The following is a 16,731-nucleotide window of genomic DNA, read 5'->3' as shown; positions in this document are numbered from 1 at the left end:
TTGTGACACATTTGACAAAATCAACGCAAATTGCCACGGAAAATATCAGAATTGCTGCAACAAAATCAAGCATTTTGGCCTGCAACTATCACACAAAAAAAACACGGCGGAATCCTGGAGGGACTGCCTTATGAATTGTTACAGAGGCTTATGAGTACCTTATGAATTGTTACAGAGGCTTATGAGTACCTTATGAATTGTTACAGAGGCTTATGAGTACCTTATGAATTGTTACAGAGGCTTATGAGTACCTTATGAATTGTTACAGAGGCTTATACTGTACCTTATGAACTTCCTCTTTGCCTCATTGACCACTGGTTCACTGTCCACCATGTCTGTATGGTTGCTAAGGGCGTCGTCAGGGAAGTCTTCATCATCAATCAAAGCCACTGTGGGTTTTGAGTAATAGTGTTACCATGGTAATTATGGAGCAGGTGTACACACCCCTATAGGTGTAGGGCAGAGGCGGCCAACTCTCCTCCTAGAGAGCTACTGGGTACGCAGGGTTTTGTTCCAACCCTACTCTAACAAACCTGAATAATCTAAAATCAGCTACTGACTACGACCTTGATTAACAGAATTAGATGTATTAGAGCAGGGCTGGAGCAAAACCCAGTAGCTTCAACACCTAATTGCCTACCAGGACAAATGTTGACAGGCACTGGTGTAGGGTGAACAGTGGAACCCCAAGGGCAGAAACATAAATAGTATCGGTTCTTCTGTTTTAGATAGCTCTCCAAGGCCGGAAACATCAATGGTATCTGTTCTTTCTGCTTTAGATAGCTCTCCAAGCCGGAAACACCAACAGTATCTGTTCTTCTGCTTTAGATAGCTCTCCAAGCCGGAAACATCAATGGTATCTGTTCTTTCTGCTTTAGATAGCTCTCCAAGGGCGGCAACACCAACAGTATCGGTTCTTCTGCTTCTTCTACTCTGTTTATTATCTATGCATAGTCACTTTAACTCTACCCACATGTACATATTACCTCAATTACCTCGACTAATCGGTAAATAGCCTCCCTACTGTTATTTTATTTTACTGCAGCTCTAATTTCTATTTGCTATTTTTATTTTTTACTTATCTATTTCTTTACTTAACACTTTTTTCATTTTCTTAAAACTGCATTGTTGGTTAAGGGCTTGTAAGTAAGCATTTCACTGTAAGGTCTACACCTGTTGTATTCGGCGCATGTGGCAAATACAATTTTGATTTGATTAGAGTTGTACCTGTTGCCTCCTCCTCTACGATGTCCTCCAGGGAATAGTTTCTGAGGAACTCGGCGAAGGCTCCGTTCTGTTGGAGCAGCTCCTGGTACGAACCCATCTCCGACACCCTGCCCTCCACCATCACCACTATGTTGTCCACCTGCGGCAGAAAGCTGATGCCGTGTGTCACCAAGATACGTGTCTGGGGGGGGAAACGAAAAGAGGATCTGTCATTAAGGCTGGGAATTGCCAGGGACCTCACGATACGATCTTATCAGTATACTTAGGTGCCGATACGATATGTATTGCCATTCAATACTGCGATTCTATCGCAAATAGATGTTCCAAACATATTGCTCAATATTTGTCTGCTGCAGAGAGACAAGAGAGAGCATGAGAAAATGAGTTTTGATCAGTCAGGGAAATTAAAGTGCTGAAAACATGTTGGCATGTTTGACTTAGGGTCAAAATTTCGATAAAATATTACAATATGTAATCTACATACTGAATTTACACACCCAAGTGTTGCCCATTCTAACCAGCTTCTATACTGAAGTTTCTTATCAGCGCAACAAAGTCATAGATATGCTACTAAACCAATCAGCAGAGAGGATGGAAAACAAACCACAGGAAAGAGCTACTACTTCCTCTATTGTAGATGAGGACTCTTCAAATGGGTTTTTACTATATCTGAACTAGACAGAATATAGCTTATGTACTTATTGCCACTTCTGTCCATTCTGACATGGCTATGCAGTGACTGACCACCAAAGATTGTTGATAAAGGACAAGATATCTAACCAGTCCATTTCTCTCTGCTACCACTCAGAATGTGTCTCTCTTCTTCTGTAGTGTATGGAGAACAGAGCAGAGTGACTACTCTCCTCACCTTGCCCTGCAGCGCCCCCTCTGGGCCAATGGCGTGGTCGAAGATGTGTTTGGCCACGTGGGCGTCCACGGCAGACAGAGGGTCGTCCAGCAGGTAGACATCTGCCTCGTTGTACAGAGCTCTGGCCAGACTCACCCTCTGTCTCTGGCCACCAGACAGGTTGATACCCTGAGGGACAGACAGACAGACAGACAGACAGACAGACAGACAGACAGACAGACAGACAGACAGACAGACAGACAGACAGAGAGACAGAGAGAGAGACAGACAGACAGACAGACAGACAGACAGACAGACAGACAGAGAGAGAGACAGACAGACAGACAGACAGAGACAGACAGAGAGACAGAGAGAGAGACAGACAGACAGACAGAGAGAGAGAGAGAAAAATCACTAGCAAATCACTGATTTGTTGCTTTTAGACTCGAAGACCTAACTTAGCTCCCAGAGCTAATGCCTAAGGTTTAGTTCAGTGGGCTAACATGAACTTTAGCTCCAAAAACAACCCATGTTAGATACTATACCATCTCCCTACCTTCTCTCCGATCTCGGTCAGGTCTCCTCCAGGTAGTACTTCCAGGTCAGGGGTTAAGGCGCAGGCCTCCAGACAACAGCGGTACTTCTGCTCGTTGTAGGCCTTGCCAAACAGGATGTTGTCTCTCAGAGTGGCGTTCTGGATCCAGGCCTGCTGGGGGACGAAGGCCACCGAACCCTGGAGGAGAGGAGGAGTGAGGGAACTCCGTACAGCTGAAAACTACAACTAGACCCTAACAATCAATCAATCAATCGATCAATCGATCAATCAATCAATCAATCAATCAATCAATCAATCAATCAATCAATCAATCAATCAATCAATCAATCAATAAATTGACCCACCAATCAATTACCCATTCAAGCAAATTACCCACCAATCAACCTTCAGTTAGTATAATTGAATTGAGTGCAGACGTACCCGTATGGAGATGTCTCCCTCCAGTTTCTCCATCTCTCCCAGTAGAGCTGACACCAGAGAAGACTTCCCACAACCTACATGTCCTACCACAGCTAGCAGAGAGCCCTGGGGCACCATCAGGTTTATACTGCGGACAAACACAAACACACCCACGCCCATCAGTAAAGTGTATTTGTTCCCTTAAATGGTTATTTGTCCTTTGCATGATGCAACTTACTTGTGTAGAGCAGGAGGATCTTGTTTTGCCCAGGTGAACTTCCCATTGACAAGCGTCACTGAGCTATCTGAAGGGGAGAACACAGTGTAGGAATGCAAGGCAGTTACAAAAACACGAATCATGACACAGCATTACCAAACTGGACACTTATAAGTATCAACTCAAACTGTCTCAGAGCCAAGAAGGATAAGCCATGACTATACACTGTGGAATCCCTGTGTCTAATTCCCTTAAGTTACCTCAACGTAGAGTCTAAAATGTTTATATTACAAAAGCCAAGAGTAATGACTACAGTATGCAGAACCAAAATGTATTACAATAACCCCCATCGGTACTTATTGAAAACTCAACTGCCTGCAATAATGTCAGGCAGTCGCACCATGGCAAGGCCAATGTCAACATGACTTATCAGAAACATAGACCATTAGAAAGACTCAACAGAAACAGACCATTAGAAAGACTCAACAGAAACAGACCATTAGAAAGACTCAACAGAAACAGACCATTAGAATGACTCAATAGAAACAGACCATTAGATTGCCTCAGAGGCCCCGTCCCACTAGCTTTCCTATATCCTATCCCTTCATGTCAGTGAAAACCTAAGGCCTATCGGAAAAGCCTAGTTAGTGAAATGGAACCAGCCCAGCCAAGTTTGGGCAGGTTCCTTGGTCAGAAACGTCCATGTTTACTTGTGGCAGTGTTTTTCTTGTCCACAGACTCTGGGTCCAGCTCTTCATGACTCAGGAAGTCCTGGATACGCTTCAGAGACACGCTGGCCTGAAGAGAAGCTAGAGTCAACACAATGCACATATATACGCACACACACACACACACACACACACATACACACACACACACACACACACACAAGAGGAGTGACAGAAGGGGTAAGAGGAGGAGAGTGATAGGAGGAGGAGGAGAGTGATAGGAGGAGGGTGATAGGAGGAGGAGGAGGAGAGTGATAGGAGAAGGGTGATAGGAGGAGGAGGAGGAGGAGGAGAGTGATAGGAGGAGAAGGAGGAGGAGGGTGATAGGAGGAGGAGGAGGAGGAGGAGGAGAGTGATAGGAGGAGGAGTAGGAGAGTGATAGGAGGAGGAGGGTGAGGAGGAGAGTGATAGGAGGAGGAGTAGGAGAGTGATAGGAGGAGGAGGGTGATAGGAAGATAAGGAGGAGGAGGGTGATAGGAGGAGGAGGAGGAGAGTGATGAAGAGGAGGAGGAGAGTGATAGGAGGAGGAGGAGAGTGATTGGAGGAGGAGGGTGATAGGAGGAGGAGGAGGAGGAGGAGGGTGATAGGAGGAGGAGGAGGAGGAGAGTGATAGGAGGAGGAGGAGGAGGAGGAGAGTGATAGGAGGAGGAGGAGGAGAGTGATGGGAGGAGGAGTAGGAGAGTGATAGGAGGAGGAGGGTGATAGGAAGAGAAGGAGGAGGAGGGTGATAGGAGGAGGAGGAGGAGAGTGATGAAGAGGAGGAGGAGAGTGATAGGAGGAGGAGGAGAGTGATTGGAGGAGGAGGGTGATAGGAGGAGGAGGAGGAGGAGAGTGATAGGAGGAGGGTGATAGGAGGAGGAGGAGGAGGAGGAGGAGAGTGATAGGAGGAGAAGGAGGAGGAGGGTGATAGGAGGAGGAGGAGGAGAGTGATAGGAGGAGGAGTAGGAGAGTGATAGGAGGAGGAGGAGGAGAGTGATAGGAGGAGGAGTAGGAGAGTGATAGGAGGAGGAGTAGGAGAGTGATAGGAGGAGGAGGGTGATAGGAAGAGAAGGAGGAGGAGGGTGATAGGAGGAGGAGGAGGAGAGTGATAGGAGGAGGAGAGTGATAGGAAGAGAAGGAGGAGGAGGGTGATAGGAGGAGGAGGAGAGTGATAGGAGGAGGAGGAGGAGAGTGATAGGAGGAGGAGTAGGAGAGTGATAGGAGGAGGAGGAGGAGAGTGATAGGAGGAGGAGAGTGATAGGAGGAGGAGGGTGATAGGAGGAGGAGAGTGATAGGAGGAGGAGGAGGAGGAGGAGGAGGAGAGTGATAGGAGGAGGGTGATAGGAGGAGGAGGAGGAGGAGGAGAGTGATAGGAGGAGGAGGGTGATAGGAGGAGAAGGAGGAGGAGGAGGAGAGTGATAGGAGGAGGGTGATAGGAGGAGGGTGATAGGAGGAGGAGGAGGAGAGAGATAGGAGAAGGGTGATAGGAGGAGGAGGAGGAGAGTGATAGGAGAAGGGTGATAGGAGGAGGAGGAGGAGGAGGAGAGTGATAGGAGAAGGGTGATAGGAGGAGGAGGAGGAGAGTGATAGGAGAAGGGTGATAGGAGGAGGAGGAGGAGGAGGAGAGTGATAGGAGGAGAAGGAGGAGGAGGGTGATAGGAGGAGGAGTAGGAGAGTGATAGGAGAAGGGTGATAGGAGGAGGAGGAGGAGGAGGAGAGTGATAGGAGAAGGGTGATAGGAGGAGGAGGAGGAGAGTGATAGGAGAAGGGTGATAGGAGGAGGAGGAGGAGGAGGAGAGTGATAGGAGGAGAAGGAGGAGGAGGGTGATAGGAGGAGGAGTAGGAGAGTGATAGGAGGAGGAGGGTGATAGGAAGAGAAAGAGGAGGAGGGTGATAGGAGGAGGAGGAGGAGAGTGATAGGAGGAGGAGAGTGATAGGAGGAGGAGGGTGATAGGAGGAGGAGAGTGATAGGAGGAGGAGAGTGATAGGAGGAGGAGGAGGAGGAGGAGGAGGAGGAGGAGGAGAGTGATAGGAGGAGGAGGGTGATAGGAGGAGGAGGAGGAGGAGAGTGATAGGAGGAGGAGGGTGATAGGAGGAGAAGGAGGAGGAGGAGGAGAGTGATAGGAGGAGGGTGATAGGAGGAGGGTGATAGGAGGAGGAGGAGGGTGATAGGAGGAGAAGGAGGAGGGTGATAGGAGGAGTAGGAGGAGGGTGATAGGAGGAGGAGGAGGAGAGTGATAGGAGGAGGAGGAGAGTGATAGGAGGAGGAGGAGAGTGATTGGAGGAGGAGGGTGATAGGAGGAGGAGGAGGAGGAGGAGGGTGATAGGAGGAGGAGGAGGAGGAGAGTGATAGGAGGAGGGTGATAGGAGGAGGAGGAGGAGGAGAGTGATAGGAGGAGAAGGAGGAGGAGGGTGATAGGAGGAGGAGGAGGAGAGTGATAGGAGGAGGAGTAGGAGAGTGATAGGAGGAGGAGGAGGAGAGTGATAGGAGGAGGAGTAGGAGAGTGATAGGAGGAGGAGTAGGAGAGTGATAGGAGGAGGAGGGTGATAGGAAGAGAAGGAGGAGGAGGGTGATAGGAGGAGGAGGAGGAGAGTGATAGGAGGAGGAGAGTGATAGGAAGAGAAGGAGGAGGAGGGTGATAGGAGGAGGAGGAGGAGAGTGATAGGAGGAGGAGGAGGAGAGTGATAGGAGGAGGAGTAGGAGAGTGATAGGAGGAGGAGGAGGAGAGTGATAGGAGGAGGAGAGTGATAGGAGGAGGAGGGTGATAGGAGGAGGAGAGTGATAGGAGGAGGAGGAGGAGGAGGAGAGTGATAGGAGGAGGGTGATAGGAGGAGGGTGATAGGAGGAGGAGGAGGAGGAGGAGAGTGATAGGAGGAGGAGGGTGATATGAGGAGAAGGAGGAGGAGGAGGAGAGTGATAGGAGGAGGGTGATAGGAGGAGGAGGAGGAGAGTGATAGGAGAAGGGTGATAGGAGGAGGAGGAGGAGGAGGAGGAGGGGAGAGTGATAGGAGAAGGGTGATAGGAGGAGGAGGAGGAGGAGGAGAGTGATAGGAGGAGAAGGAGGAGGAGGGTGATAGGAGGAGGAGGAGGAGAGTGATAGGAGGAGGAGTAGGAGAGTGATAGGAGGAGGAGGGTGATAGGAAGAGAAGGAGGAGGAGGGTGATAGGAGGAGGAGGAGGAGAGTGATAGGAGGAGGAGAGTGATAGGAGGAGGAGGGTGATAGGAGGAGGAGAGTGATAGGAGGAGGAGGAGGAGGAGGAGGAGGAGGAGGAGGAGAGTGATAGGAGGAGGAGGGTGATAGGAGGAGAAGGAGGAGGAGGAGAGTGATAGGAGGAGGGTGATAGGAGGAGGGTGATAGGAGGAGGAGGAGGAGGAGGAGGAGGGTGATAGGAGGAGAAGGAGGAGGGTGATAGGAGGAGTAGGAGGAGGGTGATAGGAGGAGGAGGAGGAGAGTGATAGGAGGAGGAGGAGGAGGAGGAGGAGGAGGAGGAGGAGGAGGAGGAGGAGGAGGAGAGTGATAGGAGGAGGAGGAGTAGGAGAGCCTACCTGTACAACGCTGCTGATGACTTGGGGCAGCATATTGAGAGGGAACCGTAAGATGTTGAACAGAGACAAAGACACAAAGGCTTTCTCCGCATCTAAAATGTTATTTTTATCCACTGTCACGTACACTGCAAACGTCATCAGGGCAACCTAAGGAGACATTAAGAATAAAAACATAGAAGTAGATCCTCTGGACAGCTCATGGGTCTGCACTTCAGTTGTCAGTTAGAGTGTACTCGCTCCATCTAAAAATATATTACAAAGAGTTGACCTTCCTTATACAAAATGGTATCTAGTGTCCAACAAGGATAATATAGATGCAGTGTGTGTGTACATGCGCGTGTGTCCCGTACTAGGAATGGTGCACTGGTCCAGGCCATGGTAGACAGAGCACCAAGGTAGGCCGTCTTGCGGAGCACATTGAGCTCTTTCTGTCTGATCTCCAGAACCTTGTCTTTAAAGGAGTTCTCCCACGCGTACAGCTTCAACACTTTGATCCCGTTCAGAATCTCGTTCATCAGCTTGATACGAGCGTCCTTGTACTGCATCTGCTCCACCTGAGAGAGAGAAGGATGGGAATGGAGAGAGAGAGAGAGAGAAGGATGGGAATGGAGAGAGAGAAGGATGGGAATGGAGAGAGAGAGAAGGAGGGGAATGGAGAGAGAGAGAGAAGGAGGGGAATGGAGAGAGAGAGAGAAGGGGAATGGAGAGAGAGAGAGAGAATTTGGGAAATGGAGAGAGAGAGAAGGAGGGGAATGGAGAGAGAGAGAGAAGGAGGGGAATGGAGAGAGAGAGAGAGAAGGAGGGGAATGGAGAGAGAGAGAGAGAGAAGGAGGGGAATGGAGAGAGAGAGAAGGAGGGGAATGGAGAGAGAGAGAAGGAGGGGAATGGAGAGAGAGAGGAGGGGAATGGAGAGAGAGAGAGAGGAGGAGGGGAATGGAGAGAGAAAGAGAGAAGTAGGGGAATGGAGAGAGAAAGAGAGAAGGAGGGGAATGGAGAGAGAGAAGGAGGGGAATGGAGAGAGAGAAGGAGGGGAATGGAGAGAGAGAGAGAGGAGGTGAATGGAGAGAGAGAGGAGGGGAATGGAGGGGGGGTAGAGGGGCAGAGAGGGGGGGAGAGGGAGGGGGTAGAGGGGGAGAGAGAGGGGGGATAGAGGGGGAGAGAGAGGGGGTAGAGGGGTAGAGATAGAGGGGTAGAGAGAGAGGGGGTAGAGGGGGAGAGAGAGCGGGTAGAGAGAGAGGGGGTAGAGAGAGAGGGGGCAGAGGGGGAGAGAGAGAGGGGAGTAGAGGGGGAGAGAGAGGGGGGATAGAGGGGGAGAGAGAGGGGGTAGAGGGGGAGGGGGTAGAGGGGGAGAGAGAGAGGACGTCAAAATAATGCTACTTTAGAAAGCATACTCACTGTTGTTTTTTCACTGTATTTCAACTCATTGAAAGAGGCTTTGATAGTTTTTATATTCATTATGGATCCACATTAGTTCCTGCCAAGGCAGCAGCTACTCTTCCTGAGGTTTATTATGGATCCCCATTAGTTCCTGCCAAGGCAGCAGCTACTCTTCCTGGGGTTTATTATGGATCCCCATTAGTTCCTGCCAAGGCAGCAGCTACTCTTCCTGGGGTTTATTATGGATCCCCATTAGTTCCTGCCAAGGCAGCAGCTACTCTTCCTGGGGTTTATTATGGATCCCCGTTAGTTCCTGCCAAGGCAGCAGCTACTCTTCCTGGGGTCCAGCAACATTAAGGCAGTTATATACACTTTTAAAATATTACATGACATTACATTTCGTAACACTTTTCACAACACATTAAGTGTGTTCCCTCAGGCCACTACTCTACTACCACATATCTACAATATAAAAAATGAATGTGTACGTGTGTGTAGAGTGTGTGTCTTATCATGTGTATGTGTAAGCGTGTGTCTGTGCATGTGTTTGTGTGTGTCTCTTCACAGTCCCCGCTGTTCCATAAGGTGGTTTTTTATCTGTTTTTTAAATCTAATTTTACTACTTGCATCAGTTACCTGATGAGGAATAGAGTTCCATGTAGTCATGGCTCTATGTAGTACATGGTACTCTATGTAGTACCATGTAGTCATGGCTCTATGTAGTCATGGCTCTACGCCTCCCATAGTCCGTTCTGGACTTGGAGATTGTGAAGAGACCTCTGGTGGCAAGTCTTGTACTAGTAGTTTAAAAAAGACACCTCGGTGCATTCAGCATGTCAACACTTCTTGCAAAAACAAGTAGTGATGAAGTCGATCTCTCCTCCACTTCGAGCCATGAGAGATTGACATGCATATTATTAATGTTAGTTCTATGTGTCCATTTAAGGGCTAGCCATGCTGCCCTGACGCTGGGCCAATTGTGTGCCGCCCTATGGGACTCAGATTGTGATACAGCCTGGAATCGAACCAGGGTCTGTAGTGACGCCTCTAGCACTGAGATGCAGTGCCTTAGACCGCTGCGCCACTCAGAAGCCTTCTTAGCTACTGTTGTATGGAAAATGTTTTGACAATGGAAGTTTACAATCCAGGGTTACTCCAAGCAGTTTAGTCACCTCAACTTGCTCAATTTCCACATAATTTATTACAAGATTTAGTTGAGGTTTAGGGTTTAGTGAATGATTTGTCCCAAATACAATGCTTTTAGTTTTTGAAATATTTAGGACTAACTTATTCCTTGCCACCCACTATGAAACTAACTGCAATTCTTTGTTAAGTGTTGCAGTGATTTCACTCGCTGTAGTAGCTGACGTGTATTGTGTTGAGTCATCCGCATACATAGACACTGGCTCAAAGTCAGTGGCATATCATTAGTAAAGATTGAAAAAGGGGCCTAGACAGCTGCCCTGGGGAATGTCTTGATTCTACCTGGATTATGTTGGAGAGGCTTCCATTAAAGAACACCCTCTGTGTTCTGTTAGACAGGTAACTCTTTATCCACAATATAGCAGGGGGTGTAAAGCCATAACACACATGTTTTTCCAGCAGCAGACTATGATCGATAATGTCCAAAACCACAGTGAAGTCTAACAAAACAGCCCCCACAATATTTTGATCATCAATTTCTCTCAGCCAATCATCAGTCATTTGTGTAAGTGCCGTGCTTGTTGAATGTCCTTCCCTATAAGCGTTCTAAAAGTCTGTTGTCAATTTGTTTACAGTAAAATAGCATTGTATCTGGTCAAACACAATGTTTTTCCAAAGGTTTACTAAGGGTTGGTAACAGGCTGATTGGTTGGCTATTTGAGCCAGTAAACAGAGCTTTACTATTCTTGGGTAGCGGAATGACTTTTGCTTCCCTCCAGGCCTGAGGGCACACACTTTCTAGCAGGCTTAGATTGAAGATATGGTTGCTCAAAGACAAAAAGTAAAACTGACACAAACCCAGAGTTTGAAGCACAACAGTACAAACTCACAGCAGATCTCTACAGAGCTTTGTTGTTTAACCCTTAGCATTTCTGTGGTAACAAGTTGGACACATGTTTCTACTTTGACCCTTAGAAGAGAAGTTGGTTGTTTAATCTATGAGACTTTATCGTCTTCATAACAATCATCATCATCATCATCATCATCACTACTTCAACTCCTTGTCACCAACGATAAGCTCTCGGAGTAGTAGAGGGAGTTGTGAATACCTGGTAGGCTCGTGTCCGCACAGCGATGGCAGCATTTAAGGGGATCAGCAGGATCATCACAGCAACACCAGCCAGCACTGACGGACCCAGATTCTACAACACAGAGACCAGGCATGACCAATCAACACAGAGACAAGGCATGACCAATCAACACAGAGACAAGGCATGACCAATCAACACAGAAACAAGGCATGACCAATCAACACAGATACAAGGCATGACCAATCAACACAGAAACAAGGCATGACCAATCAACACAGACACAAGGCATGACCAATCAACACAGATACAAGGCATGACCAATCAACACAGAAACAGACCAAAGTTCTACAACACAAAAACAAGGCATGACCAATCAACACAGAAACAAGGCATGACCAATCAACACAAAAACAAGGCATGACCAATCAACACAGAAACAAGGCATGACCAATCAACACAGAAACAAGAAATCAACCTATCAACAGAACAGAGATGGATACTGGCTCGACAATACAGACAGACCAGGCATGACTAATCAACACAGATATCATCTCATTAGATCTACTCCCCATACAGTGTTCTAGTTACTCCACGGTAAGAAGCCACTCACCAGCCACAGGAAGTATAGTGCCAGTATGATCTGAAGTGGGGCGGACCACAGCATGTTGAGAAAGGTGGTGAGATCCATGAACCGCTGAGCGTCCACTGACATCAGGTTGACTATCTCTCCCACCGTAGACGTACGCTTGGCCGCGTTAGTGATGATCAGAGACTAGGGAGAGAGAGAGAGAGAGAGAAAGAAAGAAAGAACAGAAGAGAAAGAGAGAAAGATTCAGTACTTTTGCCACTGTGGTGAATGTGTGTGTTTCTGTTTGTGTGTGCATGCTTCCGCCTGTGTGCACCTTCCTGTAGATAGCTCCTATGATGGAGGTGCGGAGCCTCATTCCGGTGACGAAGCAGTACTGGAAGTGTTGGTGAAGGATGAGGGTCTGGAGGAAGGCCGTGAAGAACATGAGGAAGGCCAGGGCATAACCCCACCAGGTGGGAGCATCCTTCTGCTTCGTGAACGAGATCAATAATCTGGAGGGAGGAGAGAGGGGGGGGGTTGGGAGATCGGAGTAGAGAGGGAGAGAGAGAGAGATGGGGGGACAGGGATGGCAAAGGGAAATAAATTGAAATGTATTATTACTGTTAAGAAAATGTCTTGCAGCATAACATACCGAATATACAGTTGAAGTCGGAAGTTTACATACACTTCGGTTGGAGTCGTTAAAACTCGTTTTTCAACCACTCCACAAATTTCTTGTTAACAAACTATAGTTTTGGCAAGTCGGTTAGGACATCTACTTTGTGCATGACACAAATAATTTTTCCAACAATTGTTTACAGACAGATTACTTCACTTATAATTCACTGTATCACAATTCCAGTGGGTCAGAAGTTTACATACACTAAGTTGACTGTGCCTTTAAACAGCTTGGAAAATTCCAGAAAATGATGTCATGGCTTTAGAAGCTTCTGATAGGCTACCGGTAATTGACATCATTTGAGTCAATTGGAGGTGTACCTGTGGATGTACACTGCTCAAAAAAATTAAGGGAACACTAAAATAACACATCCTAGATCTGAATGAATGAAATAATCTTATTAAATACTTTTTTCTTTACATAGTTGAATGTGCTGACAACAAAATCACACAAAAATGATCAATGGAAATCAAATGTATCAACCCATGGAGGTCTGGATTTGGAGTCACCCTCAAAATTAAAGTGGAAAACCACACTACAGGCTGATCCAACTTTGATGTAATGTCCTTAAAACAAGTCAAAATGAGGCTCAGTAGTGTGTGTGGCCTCCACGTGCCTGTATGACCTCCCTACAATGCCTGGGCATGCTCCTGATGAGGTGGCGGATGGTCTCCTGAGGGATCTCCTCCCAGACCTGGACTAAAGCATCCGCCAACTCCTGGACAGTCTGTGGTGCAACGTAGCATTGGTGGATGGAGCGAGACATGATGTCCCAGATGTGCTCAATTGGATTCAGGTCTGGGGAACGGGCGGGCCAGTCCATAGGATCAATGCCTTCCTCTTGCAGGAACTGCTGACACACTCCAGCCACATGAGGTCTAGCATTGTCTTGCATTAGGAGGAACCCAGGGCCAACCGCACCAGCATATGGTCTCACAAGGGGTCTGAGGATCTCATCTCGGTACCTAATGGCAGTCAGGCTACCTCTGGCGAGCACATGGAGGGCTGTGCGGCCCCCCAAAGAAATGCCACCCCACACCATGACTGACCCACGCCAAACCGGTCATGCTGGAGGATGTTGCAGGCAGCAGAACGTTCTCCACGGCATCTCCAGACTCTGTCACGTGCTCAGTGTGAACCTGCTTTCATCTGTGAAGAGCACAGGGCGCCAGTGGCGAATTTGCCAATCTTGGTGTTCTCTGGCAAATGCCAAACGTCCTGCACGGTGTTGGGCTGTAAGCACAACCCCCACCTGTGGACGTCGGGCCCTCATACCACCCTCATGCAGTCTGTTTCTGACCGTTTGAGCAGACACATGCACATTTGTGGCCTGCTGGAGGTAATTTTGCAGGGCTCTGGCGGTGCTCCTCCTGCTCCTCCTTGCACAAAGGCGGAGGTAGCATTCCTGCTGCTGGGTTGTTGCCCTCCTACGGCCTCCTCCACGTCTCCTGATGTACTGGCCTGTCTCCTGGTAGCGCCTCCATGCTCTGGACACTACGCTGACAGACACAGCAAACCTTCTTGCCACAGCTCGCATTGATGTGCCATCCTGGATGAGCTGCACTACCTGAGCCACTTGTGTGGGTTGTAGACTCCGTCTCATGCTACCACTAGAGTGAAAGCACCGCCAGCATTCAAAAGTGACCAAAACATCAGCCAGGAAGCATAGGAGCTGAGAAGTGGTCTGTGGTCACCACCTGCAAAGCAGTCCTTTATTGGGGGTGTCTTGCTAATTGCCTATAATTTCCACCTGTTGTCTATTCCATTTGCACAACAGCATGTGAAATATATTGTCAATCAGTGTTGCTTCCTAAGTGGACAGTTTGATTTCACAGAAGTGTGATTGACTTGGAGTTACATTGTGTTGTTTAAGTGTTCCCTTTATTTTTTTGAGCAGTGTATTTCAAGGCCTACCTTCAAACTCAGTGCCTCTTTGCTTGACATCATAGGAAAATCAAAAGAAATCAGCCAAGACCTCAGAAAAAAAATTGCAGACCTCCCCAGGTCTGGTTCATCCTTGGGAGCAATTTCCAAACGCCCGAAGGTACCACATTCATCTGTACAAACAATAGTACGCAAGTATTAACATCATGGGACCACGCAGCCGTCATACCGCTCAGGAAGGAGACGCGTTCTGTCTCCTAGAGATGAACGTACTTTGGTGCGAAAAGTGCAAATCAATCCCAGAACAACAGCAAAGGACCTTGTGAAGATGCTGGAGGAAACAGGTACAAAAGTATCTATATCCACAGTAAAACGAGTCCTATATCGACATAACCTGAAAGGCTGCTCAGCAAGGAAGAAGCCACTGCTCCAAAACCGCCATAAAAAAGCCAGACTGCGTTTTGCAACTGCACATGGGGACAAAGATCGTACTTTTTTGAGAAATGTCCTCTGGTCTGATTAAACAAAAATAGAACTGTTTGGCCATAATGACCATCGTTATGTTTGGAGGAAAAAGGGGGAACTTGCAAGCCGAAAAACACCTTCCCAACCATGAAGCACGGGGGTGGCAGAATCATGCTGTGGGGGTGCTTTGCTGCAGGAGGGACTGGTGCACTTCACAAAATAGATGGCATCATGAGGAAGGAAAATTATGTGGATATATTGAAGCAACATCTCAAGACATCAGTCAGGAAGTTAAAGCTTGGTCGCAAATGGTTCTTCCAAATGGACAATGACCCCAAGCATACTTCCAAAGTTGTGGAAAAATGGGACAACAAAGTCAAGGTATTAGAGTGGCCATCACAAAGCCCTGACCTCAATCCTATAGAACATTTGTGGGCAGAACAGAAAAAGCGTGTGCGAGCAAGGAGGCCTACAAACCTGACTCAGTTACACCAGCTCCGTCAGGAGGAATGGGCCAAAATTCACCCTACTTATTGTGGGAAGCTTGTGGAAGGCTACCCGAAACGTTTGACCCAAGTTAAACAATTTAAAGGCAATGCTACCAAATACTAATTGAGTGTATGTACAATTCTGACCCATTGGGAATGTGATGAAAGAAATAAAAGCTGAAATAAATCACACTCTCTACTATTATTCTGACATTTCACATTCTTAAAATAAAGTGGTGATCGTAACTGACCTAAGACAGGGAATTTTTACTAGGATTAAATGTCAGGAATTGTGGAAAAACTGAGTTTAAATGTATTTGGCTACGGTGTATGTAAACTTCCGACTTCAACTGTATAACAAATAATATGTGATCTGAAAGTACAATGAACGAAGGGCAAGTCCTAGAATGAAGAAAGAAAAGAAGCAAAGGGAGGTGAAGTTTTCCCATAACGAGCTAACCACCATGACACCTATGTGGTTTATGGAAAATACATGATCTACCTAACAATCTATCACGGTCTCTTCTCTCCAGGAAATAAATCATTAATAACCCCCTCTATACGACAGAGGGGGTTAGGCTTTCACAGAAAGGCGGCCATCATTCAAATACACACCCACTCATGATAGCCTACACAGGTAAGACATTTACACGTTGGCTTTGCATCACATACAAATAAGACCAATAAGGATGAAGACCAAAACACTGCAAAACGTTATTTTCTAGAGATAAGAGACCATGATAGATTGTTAGGTTGATAATTTCCTTACATAATCCACATAGGTAAATACTGTCCAGGTAAATACTGTCCAGGTAAATACTGTGGTAGTGAGAGGAACAATGTTGTCCTGTCACCCTGTAAAGCTACAAGGAAACAAATGCTCCTATGATGGGTCTGATAGAGGAACTACTGCTGCTATATTGCAATATCTCTGTATACAGATCTTTATCTTTACTCAGAACTTAATTTGATTTCAGGCCACGTTCAGCGTGTTCATCTTGACATATAGGCTTCAAAAGGCTTCATAAGGAGTTATAATGCTTCGTAGTGCTCTACTTACCTGAGGAGCTGTGGGTTGACGAAGGTGATGAGGTCCTGTAGGAGTTTAAAGGCAGATCCGATGAGGAAGTAGGGTCCAAAAGCCCTGATGAGGGAGCGGAGGAAGGAGGGCTTCTTGGGGGTTTTCTGTTTGGACAGCAACACCTCCACCTCCTCAGGACTGCTCCCCTCCCCTACGTGGTTGGACTCTCCCGCTGGCGGAGGCTTGGAGTACAGAGCCTGGGTGCACTGGTCCTCAGCACTGTGGAAAAAATGGGGGGGAAATGAGTTTCCAGTAGAAGAAGCATTCATCAAATTCAACTTCTTCCTTTAAGATAGCAAATATACTGTATATGTCTGTGTGATTTTCTCCCACAGATCTGAATGTGGAGGGGTTAGAATTCAACAGGGGATTAATCAATGAGAGAGAGAGAGAGAGAGAGAGAGCGAGAGAGAGAGAGAGAGAGAGAGAGAGAGAGAGAGAGAGAGAGAGAGAGA

General features: G+C 47.4%; 1 protein-coding gene across 1 annotated transcript in view; it reads right to left on the bottom strand.

Moving 5' to 3' along the window:
- The window catches only part of LOC311100588 (ATP-binding cassette sub-family C member 3-like), a 65,357-nt gene that overhangs the window by 12,963 nt on the left and 35,663 nt on the right, over positions 1 to 16,731 (bottom strand). The window contains exons 8-20 of the mRNA XM_084141510.1: positions 16,256 to 16,495; positions 12,014 to 12,191; positions 11,722 to 11,883; positions 11,130 to 11,222; positions 7,851 to 8,054; positions 7,501 to 7,647; positions 3,957 to 4,044; positions 3,268 to 3,334; positions 3,051 to 3,177; positions 2,631 to 2,807; positions 2,096 to 2,263; positions 1,228 to 1,408; positions 284 to 389 (exon numbers count right to left, since the gene is read on the bottom strand). Coding sequence (XP_083997636.1) covers positions 284 to 389; positions 1,228 to 1,408; positions 2,096 to 2,263; positions 2,631 to 2,807; positions 3,051 to 3,177; positions 3,268 to 3,334; positions 3,957 to 4,044; positions 7,501 to 7,647; positions 7,851 to 8,054; positions 11,130 to 11,222; positions 11,722 to 11,883; positions 12,014 to 12,191; positions 16,256 to 16,495 — 1,938 coding nt within the window. The remainder of the gene's footprint in view (positions 1 to 283; positions 390 to 1,227; positions 1,409 to 2,095; positions 2,264 to 2,630; positions 2,808 to 3,050; positions 3,178 to 3,267; positions 3,335 to 3,956; positions 4,045 to 7,500; positions 7,648 to 7,850; positions 8,055 to 11,129; positions 11,223 to 11,721; positions 11,884 to 12,013; positions 12,192 to 16,255; positions 16,496 to 16,731) is intronic.

Source organism: Coregonus lavaretus (genome assembly GCF_964263955.1).
Source record: "Coregonus lavaretus genome assembly, chromosome: 1".
In the NCBI taxonomy this organism is placed as follows: Eukaryota; Metazoa; Chordata; class Actinopteri; order Salmoniformes; family Salmonidae; genus Coregonus; species Coregonus lavaretus.
The sequence above is the reverse complement of the archived record's forward strand: the minus strand, read 5'-3'. Positions and strand labels throughout refer to the sequence as shown.